The sequence below is a fragment of the Monopterus albus genome, unplaced genomic scaffold, assembly GCF_001952655.1.
Source record: "Monopterus albus unplaced genomic scaffold, M_albus_1.0 scaffold103.1, whole genome shotgun sequence".
NCBI lineage: Eukaryota > Metazoa > Chordata > Actinopteri > Synbranchiformes > Synbranchidae > Monopterus > Monopterus albus.
This window is the reverse complement of record NW_018127983.1, coordinates 628,227-643,059: the sequence shown is the minus strand read 5'-3', so window position 1 is coordinate 643,059 and position 14,833 is coordinate 628,227. Positions and strand designations below refer to the sequence as shown.

Here is a 14,833-nt window from a genome sequence, read left to right as displayed (position 1 = left end):
TATGAATACTCGTGAAAAGCAAACTTTGCAAGTTACTATCAAGCATGGCTTAAATATTGTTGCATGCTGGGCCTAATTTATCCAATTGCACAGCATCCTAATCAAAAAAACGCCTGACAAATCTCATAAGAATGCCTCTAAGTGCAGAGTTAACATGACAAAGAGAAATCCTTCTCGTTATTATGATCATAGAAATGTATAATTTAGGTTCATGTAGTAAAGTTTCAAAACAGGCACAGAGCCAGTGAAATCACAGAGTAAGTTCTGTATTTACCTGCTGATGCAGCACACACAGTGTTTCTGTGTATGTGGCCTTGACAACATTTAAGAAGAAAAATTGCAATGGCATGTCTATACATGATTTGTTTCACACTGTTGTGACTGTGGGGGATGGGAACTTTTGTCTGTTCAGAATACAGACACAGCGTTTTTAAAGGCCGAGGGTCCATGATTCATCTTCAAACTATGGCTAAGTGTGAGGAGTCCTGCCATGAGACATGCTGTATGAACCCTGAAGACAGGGCGTAGTTTCAAAAGTGACACCAACTTCACACACTATCAGCAGGTGTGCTAACATTCTGAATGTGCACACTAAAGAGATGTGCTCAAAATAAGCGGAAAATACCAACCATTTAAATAATGATTGTCTTCTTTTTCACCCATTGCAAAGTTATGTGTCAGGTGAGGGGAACCAAAGTGACTACATGTTTTGATAAAGGAAGATATTTTAGTTTGCCTTTTGGAGTCTTCTAATAACAAAGACATCCATCAGCTACTTATAATGTGTTAACCCCCCTGTTATGTTGACCTGAACAGTATCTTTGTAATATAAACATGCAGGGGGATGTTGCAAATATGTGAATTGAACCATTTTCATTTTATATGTTGATCACACCTATTAAGCCAAGCAGATGAAGTTTCATACCAATAAAATATTTTTAACTATTTTTTTTAGATTTTTTTTGTTACTTTGCACTGGGTCAATTTGACCCAGAACATAACAGGAAGGTTAAGAAAAGGTCACACCAGCATTTGAAAATGACCCAATTTTGCTGTGAAATCGACTGATTTCACTAACATTGCCTTTAATTCGAGTGGTCACTAACAATAAGCTAATTCACCAGGTCAGTGATCTTTATTCTCCTTTTAATAACACTTTATTGACTAAAATGATCTACATATAGCACAATCCAGAGAATAAAATGGCACAGTACCAATAATATAGAAACTAGAGTTAACATTAGCATATTCCTAGCTCACTAGCATATTTGCTGGTAGCTCAGCAGCTACAGAACAAATGTGGACAATAAACATCACTGTGCCATATTAATGTGACTGAAGGGAAAAGGACTGGCAGGCTGAAGAAGAAGAAGCGACAGCATGGAGGGCAGACCTTCTCTCACTGGATTATTTGTTAATGTTGCAAACCAATACACAATCAATTAATATTTTAATAATGAATATACTGAGAGTACATATGGTTTTCAATAATGGTCGAATGCATCTCGTGTTCTTTATTTGACTCGGTCTAATCCTAACTGATTCTGGTGAAGAGTTCAGTATGGTAGAAAATACAACTCAGGCTCTAGTTTGCTAAAGATGACTCACTTCTGCCAAGGTGTTGTCCTGTCCTTCTGGAGCATGTCCTCTCAGGTTGATGATGTGGACCTCCTGAGGGAGGCTGGTAGTGGCCCTGCTTGCACAGCCTGATAGGGCGGTGAAGCTCTCCAACATGGCCTGCACTGGGTGCGCCATTCCTACAGGCTGCAGTGCACACTGGTTGCGAAACACCGGCCCTGGAGCAAAGAAAAATGAAAAATGTTGTTTAAATATCAAATGCTACATTATGTGCAGGATTTAAATGTCATGTCTCACACAGTTTATTTATGTAAAGCATGTTCAGATTCAGCTTCAGACAACTTTATTATCCTCGAGGGGCAAACTGTTGTATAGCCAGTAGCAATCACACTACAATCACCATCATCAACAAATTATTATTGTAGCATCGGGGTGGAGCAGGGCTTGGAGGGGTCCTCCAGCATGCCCTGCTGGGGCAAACTGTGAGTTACTGTTCGGTTCATGTTCTGTTATGGGGGCAGAACCAGTCAGCTGGGGCAGAGCGCCATGACTGAGGGGCCTGATGGGGTTTATGGGCTTCGGCGTGTATGTAAATAGTTATGTGTGTTGATAATAAAAGGTGGTACTGTGGAGTCATGCGGTGTATGGGGCACACAGTCACACACAAAAAGGCAAATTCTGTCTCCAGCTTATTTCTTCATTCAGCCTATGTTAGATTATATAGTAAAATAAAAGACATGTGAGACATGTACACAGTGTTCCATTTATATTCTCATTCACTTTTGTTTGCCTTGAATGGTCAAATTTGACCTTCTCTAATGACATAGGTGAAGAACCAAACGACATTTTAAGTGCACTCTGTGTTATAAAGCCTGTAACTAACCATTAGCTGTGTCCTTCACTAGTTGCCTTGGAGATGTGACAAGTTCATGGACAATTTGAGGTGAAAAAACTGTCAGCTTGGTCGGTGGTCTTAATTCAATTCACACTGTGCAACTTTCTATATGTCAAACTGTATAGGGCAATTCGCTAGACAGTCAAACTGTAAGCAATCATTTGCTCGGTATGGCAAAACTGAGCAAAACAAGCAAATCATTGTTTCAGAGGGTTTTATAAAGGTCATATGTCCAAGGTGAGGCTTTCCCCATTGCCTCTCAATGAGAATACTCTTCTTACACTTCGAGACTGTATCTTCTTGACTAACTGAAAGATACCGGTATTCACCAATTAAATGGAATGATAGTGGGAAAGAAACTAGTCAAACTAACTAGTTAACTTTTACAGGGTTCTTCACATTTTTACAATTGAATGAATAATGTTATAAATGATTATATCTGTATCAGTCATAACAAAACCTAATTACCACTGTGGACAAACATCCAGTGAGTTAAGATGCAGATATTCTTCATCTGTCAAAACGTTTAGTTCTGTTAGTTAGATTATGAGCCCGTGTGATGAGAGGTATTATCCCAGTCAGCATCCTGACATCTGTGTGCGTATGTGGAAGACGGCTTCAACCGGTACTCCCAAGGTCCTCTGTTCTGATAACATGTAGGTTTAAGAACTCTGTGTGCAGAGCTGTTTCTTCAGTATGATTTGACATCGACACTTGTATGTACATTTCATGTTCTCTGGCCAGAATGAACACAAAATATATTTAAGAAGTCAACTGTAACTGTCGGCGAATCTTTATCAACCAGTTATCAGCCATGAAAGTCATTATTGGTGAATTACTAGTAAAAAGACACAGGGATGGATGCTTTTTATTATTATCAATCTTTTACTCTCTAGTAGATGCTCTCATTCTAGTCACAGTCACAACAGGCACCACTACAAACTGGTCAAGCACTCAGTAGGGCGTAAGGACAGTGAAGCCCAGTCTGCTGGGTCTCGGTGTTCTGTCTACAGCACAGTCAATGTTACTGAACAGTTCTGTTCAGTTCGGCCAAAGACAGACTGAATTGTGTTTACAGGGTCATATTTCACATCCACATTAGCTCTTTCATGATATGCAGCTTCCCTTTCATCAGCCACAGTCTTTCAGGTGGTTTACTGTACAAGCTTCACCACAGCCTGAGATCTTCCTATAGTGTAAACTTCCTTCCACTTAATGTAAACACTTTCAGGGTGTAACTTACAGATGCATGAAGTCCAAGTGGCACACAAAGACATGAGGTTGGAAAGAGCCACCAAACAGCTCTTTTCCTTTAGAAAGTCTGGTATACTATGAGAGCATCAGTGGCCAGGCTTCATCTCAGGGTCAAACCTTGTATTTTAGCCCACCGCCTTGTGCCAGCCAAGGCCCACTCACATTTCAAACACATCACACTAAGTACACAAAGACTGCCAATAGCAATCAGATGGAACATTTGGAAGAAATTAAAGCCTAACTGACAGAGATAATAACGTTAAAATCTCCCCAACAGACTCCAAAAAAACACAGTGCGTCAGCAGTGGGGTGCAGCTAGGGGAAAACTTCATGTTGCTCAGAACACATACCTATTGTTTTCTCTTTCTGTGCTGTCCAGTAAGCCTACGTAGATCCACATAAAGCTGAAGATCATATATGACATACAGTAGCTCCCCTTTTATTGTAATAAAAGTACAGACATTTTATTGTTGCCATAATTAGCTACGGAGCCAAATTCCCAGCTCTTTACAGATGTCTCAATCTGTACTTTATGCTGTGTCTTGTTGTTTGTCAATTCATTCCAAGCTCTGAGACATTAACTTTGAAACTTATTCGGACCATATATACAGTGGATATAAAAGGTCTGCACACCCCTGCTAAAGTGCCAGGTTTCTGAGATGTAAAAAGACCAAAATAAATCACTTCCAAATCTGTTCCACCTTTAATGTGGACTAAAATCTGTGCAACTCAATTAAAAAGCAAACTGAAATGATTTAGTGGGGAAAATAAAAAATAAAATAATAGAATAATGTGGCTGCATAAGTGTACTCATCTTCTCATAATTAGGGATATGGCTGTGTTCAGAATTAACCAATCACCTTCAAACTGATGGTAAATCAATTAAAGTGAAGAGGAATTTCACCCTTCAACATAACAACAATCCAAAGCACACCCCCAAATGAACAAAAGAATGGCTTTACCAAAAGAAGAACAAAGTTTTGGAATGGCCCAGCCAGAGCCCAGACCTGAATCCAACTGAAAATCCTGAAGAGGGCTCTGCACAGGAGATGCCCTTGCAATCTGACAGATTTGGAAGACTAGCCAAATATTCCCAAGGAAAGATATGCCATGCTGATAGACTCCCACCGCAAAAGACTCAATGCTGTCATAAAATCAAAAGGTGCTTCAACAAAGTAATATTTTAAGGTTGTGCGAGTTTATGCAACCGCATTACATTTTTATTTGTATTTTTCCCCCTAAAAGATTTGTTTGTTTTTCTATTCAATTGTACAGCTTATGTGTTAAAAGGTGGAAAAAGTTCTTAAGTGATTTATGTTGGTCCTATTTTTTTAAATCTCAAAAACCCTGGCATTTTAAAAGGGGTGTGTAGACTTTTTATATCACAATCAGAATCAGAATCAGCTTTATTGGCCAGGTGTGTCAGACACACAGGGAATTTGACTCTGGTACAGTGGCTCTCAATGTGCATGTACATATCCCCATGCAAGGGACACATAAACAGTAAACTTACATAAGGCTGTGTAATATAACAAAATAAACAGTATTAACAAACAACAAACAGTGCAAACAATGCAAAATAAACAGTATAAACAGGCATTAAACAATGCAGACCTTATCTGCTGTGTACAAGCATGGCAGGGTTAAAGGCAAGGGGATTAATGGCAAAAACCTATGGTGCATCAGTATTTCAGTCCCCCACCCCAGCCCCCTTCCTCCCAAAGGGCCAAGCCTATTCCCTCTCAAACCATGTCATCAAGCGTCCTCCCACAAACACATCAGCGGGCACTCCAACTCACTTTTTCCCCTCACACATGGAGAATAACAAACAAACCCCAGTCAAACAAAGAGAAATTTAGTTCTTTCTTGGAGACTGCCAAAAGATTACAATACTCAGGCAATGATCTGCTTTTCCACTTGCTTAAGGACAAAACAGAAAATGGAGGCATATAGGAAAAAATGTGACTACGAGAACAGAAAAATAGGGCACTGAAACTTTCATGTTCTTGTATTACTTTGCTACAGAGTCTGAAATTTCAACAAATGCTGCCTGGACTTTTAGGGAGTTGTGAAGTGATATTTTTGTGCAACTCCACCATCTGGCAAAGTGATCCTAATGACGTGGTTGATGATAAGGTTTCTGCACAACTAGTGCCTTAAAAGATACACTAACTAAGATTTTGCACCTTGTCTGATAAAGCAAGTGAAAATGGGACGCGTTGTCATTCCTCTACCCACTATCCCGCATTTTGTTGCGAACAGGCTTGCGTAGTTTACATCCTCACTAGGAAAGAAGAACGATTAGGGGCAGTGTGTGGTGTCAGTCTGTGGCGTTTGTGGAGTTTCATTATACCTCAAAAGGCTGTAAAGAAATTAGGTAGTGTAGCTTTAAGTTATGCATTTTACAGTACAGTATATACTGACAGCCCTAAAGTGTGGATAACCGAACCGAGCCCAACTGGACCCATCAGTACCTGAGAGTTCGGGCCAGGTTCGGACATGTGGGTCAAACTTTAAGCTAGATGGCTGGAGCACTCAAACATCTACTTTATTTATTGATAAGGAGAAAAACGCCACACAAACTCAATGGTTCGGGGCTCAGGTCGTGTTCAGACATTACAATGCTACAAGCTTATCATGTCCAGGTTGGGTTTGGATGCCACACTCTCGGGTCAGGTTTGGACAGAAATATGCAGCCTGATCCATGCTCTAGAAGGCCCCCCCGTGGATGAATCCTAATTTTATCATCATCAGGCCACAATATCCACTTATACACAGGAAATACCATGATCATTAACACTATCAATCAGTTAATACTTTCAAATGACCCTTTATGTTTGTTATATTAAATCAAGTTGATACAAAAACTTCACACAAGTCATTCTTTGCAAATGACTCAATCATAAGCTATAAAGACATAGTAAAAACCATCAAAACTAGAGAGCACTCAGAGAGTGCAAACCTCTGCCAAGACAGATCAGTTTCCCCATAATGCCACTACACCTAAACGCATGAAAACCTATCCCTAGCATCTGGCATCACAGTGATAACAGTACATGTTTCAAAGTTATTCAAGAAGAACGGTATTTCAGTAGTTTTGGTTTCCTTGAAGATCTAGCATTATTTGTTGCGTCACAGTGGCAAAGTTTTTTGTGAGCCCTATAAATGTGAACGCTGTGGATCACCACCTCTGGAATATTATTTGGATCCAGATCATATTTTGGTGTGCAGTAAATCTTACGTGGACATTATTGTGTGATTTGCGTCCAAGCATTGTAGGCATGGAGTTAGAGAACAAAATATTGAAATTCAATTCATTACATTTTGAGTTATGCTACTAACAAATTGACAAACAAGCACTGGTAAAAACATTACCTCTGCCTCAGTGAAAGTAATGATAGCAAAAGACAGGCTTTCACCTCTCATTCAGCTGGTCTATCAAGTTGAACCCAAATGACCTCTAATAACATCACATATGCCAAAACTATCAGCCTACTCTCCACATGGACACAACAAAGTTATAGAGGAAATAAGGCTTTCATCTGCTGGCCCAGCCCCAGCTTCATGTCTTCTGTCACCTTGTCTGTCTGGCTTTCTCCCCCGCTTCTGTCTGTCATCCTTTCCAACCATCTATTCTGCTTCCTCTGTCATCGATAGACTACACAGTATGTCCATAGCGCCTTTTAGCTGGCCTGGCCAAACACCCACAGCAGAAGAATGAGAGAAGCTGTTGTTCACTCTGCCTGGAAAACAAGTCCAGCCTGAGCCCACCAGACACTCTGCGGACTAAAATACAAATACACCCTTAACTCAACAGATACAGCTAAATCTGATGGTAAATCTACTGTATATATGCTAAATGTATAACAGTAATCTCTAAATATTATTAAACATTTTTATATAGATGTAACTGCCACAAAGATGAATGGCAGCAAGTGCAAACATAACTACAGTATATCTTACAATATTATACATAGGAAAAACACCTGTTGTGTCCACAAAGACCCTTCTGTAGCTTGTAGCTTAGTGCAGTATTTTGGTACCCCACTACCAAATTATAGTATAGTATAAATAATAGTATTTGCCACAAATATCTCCAAATCTCAGCAATTTGCATAATAATTATCTATTATTAAAGGTACAATGCAGTGGGCTAACATCATTTTGAAAATGTAATAAAGAGATGTGCCTGAACTGTAATAAAAGACAAAAGAGCTCTACCTAGCTGTTTTGTTAACTTTAAAACCTGACAGTTCATTTTGTTAACCTTCATGGAACAGAAGGCCTTTTTTCATACGACTAAGTCAGCAACAGCCACAAAAGCTAACACGGACAAAGACAGCCAGCTCCAGATCTGGCACAATATACTCAACATCGACATCTCATCCTCTCCCCACTACTTCCCTCCTAACCAGCTGTGGGTTTAAGTCGCATTCACAATAAATGAAACTATTATTTGAGTGGAGTAAGATTTTTGTTATTAATCTGAAAGAAAGACCTGAAAGTCACTAAATGTCTGTTTTTGTCATGTAATATTTCCAGTGTTACAAACATTTAAAACTGAGTTAATTTGCCTCCTCCGTGCTCCTTTCACAAATTCAAATCTACCCTTAGATTTTAGCATGCTGGAATTTCTGGGACTGTTTAAACAGGAAAGATCTGAAATTGCTCTTGTGAAGACAAAGAGAGGAATGCAGGTGGCACTTCACTAACTCAGTTAGAAATTAGGCTTGTAAAGTGACATCAGAACTGGCAACTATGACGAATGGCACAGGTGTGCAAAGCCACATGTAACAGAGTAAGAGGATGTTGTGGTTTTAACTGAAAAGTGAGAAGACAGAGAGAACTTTTGAAATGGCAGATCATAAGCTTTCACTGACACGTTTGTCCTCTCAGGGTGCAGGTGAGCACAGGAAGTAACAAGGACTTGAGCTGCCCAAGCAACTTTCTAACTTATTGTTTACAAGATAAGAGCATGTATAACTAAAACATATTGGTATTAAAAGAAGTAATAGGTGTTTGTAAACTTGACATTCAGTATCTGAAAAAAACAACAACAGTCACTGTAACAGACAGTAATACAAGACCCTATAATTAATCCATATTTCAGATATCAAATGCCAGAATTAAGCACCACATAGCAGCTTGGTGTAGGCATCTCACCAAGAACATGTGTGTCTGTTGCTGAAAATTTACAATTAAAACATTTCAAATGCTGAAAAAAGCAGCAGCAAATGTGTAGTTACAGAAGTGAAGTGCTAAAAGGAGCTTAAGTTCCAATTGAGGTGGAAATACTGAGTTTAGTTGGCGTATCAGCTGAATTGTCAGTTAAAGTTCAAGCAACAAAATGAGTAGAAATCATCAAAGCGTAAGTGAGAAAGTGGTCTGGAAATCTCAGCTTAAGTGTAATCACTGGATCAGATGAACTCTAATCTTAAATTAACGTGTCATTTGAAGAGTTACAATAAAAGCAGTTGAAATGTCAGTTAAAGAGATAAGATGAAAACACTTCAGATGTCACTTGAAGAGCTATGATGAAAGCATCTGCAATGTCTGGCAAGAGAAGAAGTGAACAGAATGAATTCAAATTAAGGAGGGAGAGAATTTACACATATTCACTTTTGATATATCTAAAATCTGAGGGCTAGACAGTGATGTGACTAGACTCTTCTCACGGTCTTTGGATTTAACCTCTCATCCACACCGGGTGGAGCCTCGTTTCATTCTGTCCGTGACAGTCACCGGAGCTGATCACTGCCAGTCAAGTCAATGCTTGTGATTCCACCGGGTCCGGCTGTGACGCATCAGTGGTTCTCCACCCCGCTTCACTAAAGATATGCACCTACTCTATTTTTGATGAATGCAACTTCTGGGACACTTCTGACAAAAGCTGGAGCCACAATCAGATAGTGCTTTCCCTGAAACACAGCCATCCATGTGGAACATACTGTAGATACAAAATAATTAGCCTATAAGGACGAATGGATTTTTAACAACTAAAACACAGCCACATAATGACTTAACAGTAACCGTTCAATTAAACTTAACCATTAACTGTAGCCTATTGTCTGTAGGCTACAGAACAAAACAATATAACGACAAAGTCTACACATTTTAGAAGTTTAAAAACAAGGAAAAATACCCTACATGAAAAACCAGCACCACTGCCACACCCCTTGGGGTATCAAGGATTAAAACCGCGTTGCAGACGCCACATCCGGTGGAAATGACAGGCAAGGCTTCTTCTGAATTATAAAATATTTGTGATTTCACAACTAATATCTCTTTCACATACAGTACACTGTTAAAGTCATTCCAGATTTTTGTAACGTGAGAAAATGAAGGTATATTTTCAAACCTTTCACCAGACTAGAAGCTTTTCAAAATGTAAACACATCATATTTTAAGGGAAGAACCTAATCACTATGTGAAGTGATATTGTGTAGACAACTGGATGCTTTGCAGTTCTTGAAAACAATCTGTCTCTTATTTTCAAGTATCAAAACCAGCCTCATACTTAAAAATAATTGCAAAACCATCAGGGAAATTGGAGGGTAGAAGAAATAAAAGAATTTGTTGGAAAGAGAATAGAACTTAAAAAAAAAAAGCAGGCTTACAGCCATAACAGAAACAAAACATGCTCTGAAGTAGTCTGTGGTTGTATTTTCACTCAATATGAGTGCTAACATTTTGATGTGAATCAGCACAAAAATGAAATTGTCACCATCACTGGCCAAACTCCAAGTTTAAATGTATGTATTTCTAATTGCAAGAGCACAAAAGTACAGTAAGACCCTCCCTGCTCGATGCACTATTCAGTGTAGTCCCCTCATATCTTAGTAGAGATAAACACTTCTGCTTCCACAGAATGGACTCTGTCGCTGTCCACACTGTGGCACTGAGCCAGAGTTTGGGTACAGGAAGTGATGTCAGTCTGTGTGCCAGTTGGGGATAAATCTGATATTCCCACAAAGCCATTTCCAAAGATAAACAAACAGAACCTTCCCCCTGCATGTGTATGCATATCCTCACATCTAATTCCCAGTATCCTTCAACTAGCAGGCTGACTGTGACGCAGCAAAGATAACTTCAAAAATGTCAACACATACCTCATAAAACAAATGCCATCATTCCCTATATGAAAAAAAAAACAAGAGCGCAGAGGAACCCAATAATGAAACAATGAATTTTAAATGAACTTGTCTAATTATGCAAAGATTTAATTCAGTCGCTTTAATTACAGTAAGTTCAAAGCAGCACAAAGGGGCCTCTTTGTTTGAATCCATCTCCTCCCTACCTAAGATATGAACTACAGGATTAACTGAATCCTCTGCCATCTTTCTTTTTAACTGCAGGGAGTGCTTCTCATGGACCATGACCCACACACACACCAGTTTAAGGAATGTAATATTCTGCCTGCTTTTGTTTTCCTAAGGGGCTTTGGACTAAAGAATCAGCTCTGCAGTGCTGACATTAGCACAGCCCACTCACCCCTGAACCTTAAGCCACTACGACAGTAAGTTAGCAAAGCCTTTCATATGGCTAGTGTAAGTTACTTCTGCAAAGGATTTATCTCTGGATGGTAAAACTGGAAGCATAAGAGGAGGAAGCTGGAACAGAGGAGGGGGGAGGGCAGGGGTGAGCCCAAACTCCATTAGGGAAGTCGTAAACTCCCCCCATCAAAGTGTGAAATCTGAAGTCAGCTATCCTGCAAACCTGTCTGTAATGCAATATCACCGAGACAATCTGTTTTGGTAGCTTCATGTACCATTAGTTTTTCTCTCAGATATAACTGAAAAAACAGCTAAAGGACAGGAGTTTCAGTTGATTATATTTTATGTACAGTATGTGGGAGATGTGGCTCAAATACAAGAATGGATATACAGGCAAAGTATGTTGCCAGGCATTCAGACAATAAATTACAGTCTGAGAACTTTGGATCTATAAACTTCAGTAATAGTGAAGGCACACTGCAAAAGAAAATGAGGCCATAAAAAACGCGTCTGTTATTTTCAATGCTGTAGGTTTGCAGGGACAAAAGTACAAGGCCAAAATAAATGATCTTTCTTGCATTTATATATATTTATATATTACAAATACTTTCAACTGTAATGTTAGTAGCTAACATTTGCTAATTAGCAGTACAGAAAAGTACAAGACAACTTGCATGTTACCTGAGAGGCAACACCCAGGGCAAAAAAGTGCTATTAGGGCACTGTAATAACTGTAAACGAGCATATAAACATTTTCATCATCTCAGAGCTTACCTCATCTGGATTTTGGCAACTGGACAGCAAGAGGACACTATTTAGAAATGGCAAGTAATCAAATCTGAACAATACAATTACTTGTGGTTTTCAGTGATAGCAGGTTTATTTGAAAAATAAAACAGCTTTGTTTAATCAAAATACAATATCGTAGTTTGTGTAATCTCTTAAACACTTTTCTGTTACTTAGAGTGAGCCTGGTTATTATTCATCAACCCTGACAAATGGAGTAGGCACCTGTTAGTAAACCATCAACATTAGTTGTAAAAAAAAAATACAAGCCCAATTATAAGCAGCACATGAAGCTGCAGTTTTTTTTACTTGTTTGTTTGTGTTTGTTTTACTTTGTTATGTTGTTTGGCCAAATACAGCAAACAAACAATCTCTTCTTCTTGCCGTCATGAGGTCACCATTGGAGAATTTCTGGTGCACATGTGTGAAACGTGTCCGCGTACACATACCCCCAACTCTAGTATGAATAGAGGCGCTTCCACATCCACAGTCCATGTCCATTTGAAGACCAGTGGAAACCATGGGCATGCCCTTAGCTGTTCTTTCCACACAGTGTCTGCTTGGTCATTTTATAAGGATAGCTACTGTAGGTAGCAAGTATCTAACAAGTAGCACTGACGTTGTCACAGCTTCTGCTCTAAGTTGAACTTTTAAACACATCATATGTATAATCATATGATATTTAAAAGTTTTGAATTGGGCCTTTGGGATTAAGAGCTGTGAAATACAGTAGCTCGCCCACTCAGTCTTTGAAGCTAACATTAGCTTTAGTAGGACCTGTTGTTCTCAATTTGATATTAAACATTGCCATAAGTGACTTTACACCAGTTTCACAGAATTACAGAAGTGGCTGCAAATATAATAATACTATGTCATGAGTTAACATTGTTGTAAAGTAGTAGGTTAGCTTTTATAAATGTGAGGATGTGTGAAAAAGTGAACTAAATTCTCTATCTGATTCTGTTTATTTACAATCATGATACATGACAACGCTCAGACCAAAAACACAGACCTAGTTTATTTTTATAGAAAATAGCTGCAGATAAAATCATAATCATAATATTGGTCATAAAACTGCAAGAAAGTATTGTCTTCAACTTGTTCAGCCCTATTCTAAATCCTAACACACTAACATTTGATGGTTTATTTTGCCATATTTCACCCTCTTCATGTCTCAGCAGACCTCTAGCAATACATCTGATTGCCATTATGTTGATCTGTGCCTAAATGTTATTGTGTCTGGGTATCAACAGCCATAGTAAACCATATTTATTCTAATCTAGCATCCAAATACACAAGCACTGACACAGACAATTTTATGCCCAGGAACAATTATAAAAAAACAAAAATTGGAACTGCGCTGTTAGGGGCATGAAGAAGGGATTTTGCTAAATCAATAATACCAAGCACATTCTTTCTTTGACATCAGTCAAACAGCAACCCCAAAAGATGTTTTTATTCCTGGAATATTTTACAAATACATCATCACTCAGAAGTGATAACAGGGGCCTTTGAGAAGCAGCAGGTTGCCATCAACAGAAAGAGTGAAACAATGCTGGGCCTTTGTGTGAGCCCAGTGTGAGGGAGCCAGAGAGGTGAGAAAGGGCAAGGCAGATAGCGTTTTCACATAAGCTGGATGGGACAGTGTTCCACTGGGCTTCTTCTGCTTTAAGACAGTGAGGGCAAAGAAGAAAAATGACATGTCAGATTCCATGGTGTCTGGGGTGTTTACACATCCAAAGGATGCTGGGAGGGCCTCTTAAGCAGACAGTTAACAAACAAAGTGTGATGACCTTGGTTGGAACAGTCACAAGACAAAAAACACATAGAAAACAGCTTATGTGAGGCAATGGTGTCAAAAAAGTTTTTTTTTCTCTTTTCCTTGATTTAAATATAGAAAGGAGGAGGTTGTATTCCAGTTATGATAACAGCCTTACAGTACGTTTCATATGTACATTATTCCCACAGCAACCTAGACCACAACTACTGACACTACTTCGTATCTAAAAAACAAAATTTGAAAAACAAGTGGAAAAGAAGAGCACTTCCTTACACGCGTGTTTGTGATCGAGGGCAAATACCAGGCTCAGGGAAGGGCCTAATGTCAGTGTTTGGACCGAAACCCTTGTTTTCCAAAGGGCCATTCCAAAATAGGGACATGGTCTTTCAGCGGGACTCATCTGGGGGAAATGGGAGTGGGGAAGGTGAGGCCTCAGAAGGGGCTGGTCTGATGAAAGACCCCACCTGGAAGCCTTCAGCTTCAGCAAGCCCATAACAGGACTCTTTTTGTAGATAAAGAATCATACACTCAAAAGTTGGCACCTTATCAGGATACTGAAGTTCTAATAAACTCATTCTGCTTGTGATTGAAAAATAAAAACCAGGTGTTAACAAGAGCCTTTTTTTACTATTACTCTCTCTCTCTTCAATGAATTCACACTCTGCACAACACTTTTACTCTAACTCTCCCCAGTTCCAGTGGCTTTATTTTCCACAGGGCTGTGAAACACAATGGAAAATGCACAATCACCCCAGCTGCCTCTCATTACTGGCTCCAACCAAAATTATTTACACGCCTGCTTACTGGAACTATGGAGAGAGGGGGAGAGGGAAGGGGGCGAGGGTCACCTTACTCCTGCAGATTTGCATAAGCATCCACTTAACTGAAGGCTGAAGATATGATGGACCCGGACAAAGATATGACTCTATCTGTGGAGACCTGTCTGCTGCAGCTCATTCAGTGCTCTTGCTTGAGTAGTGTGTGTGTGTGTGTGTGTGTGTGTGTGTGTGTGTGTGTGTGTGTGTGTGTGTGTGTGTGTGTGAGAAA

General features: G+C 39.3%; 1 protein-coding gene across 1 annotated transcript in view; it reads right to left on the bottom strand.

Moving 5' to 3' along the window:
- The window catches only part of tgfbr3 (transforming growth factor, beta receptor III), a 79,685-nt gene that overhangs the window by 43,182 nt on the left and 21,670 nt on the right, over positions 1–14,833 (bottom strand). Inside the window, exon 3 of the mRNA XM_020610027.1 lies at positions 1,609–1,796. Within this exon, the coding sequence (XP_020465683.1) occupies positions 1,609–1,796 (188 nt within the window). The remainder of the gene's footprint in view (positions 1–1,608; positions 1,797–14,833) is intronic.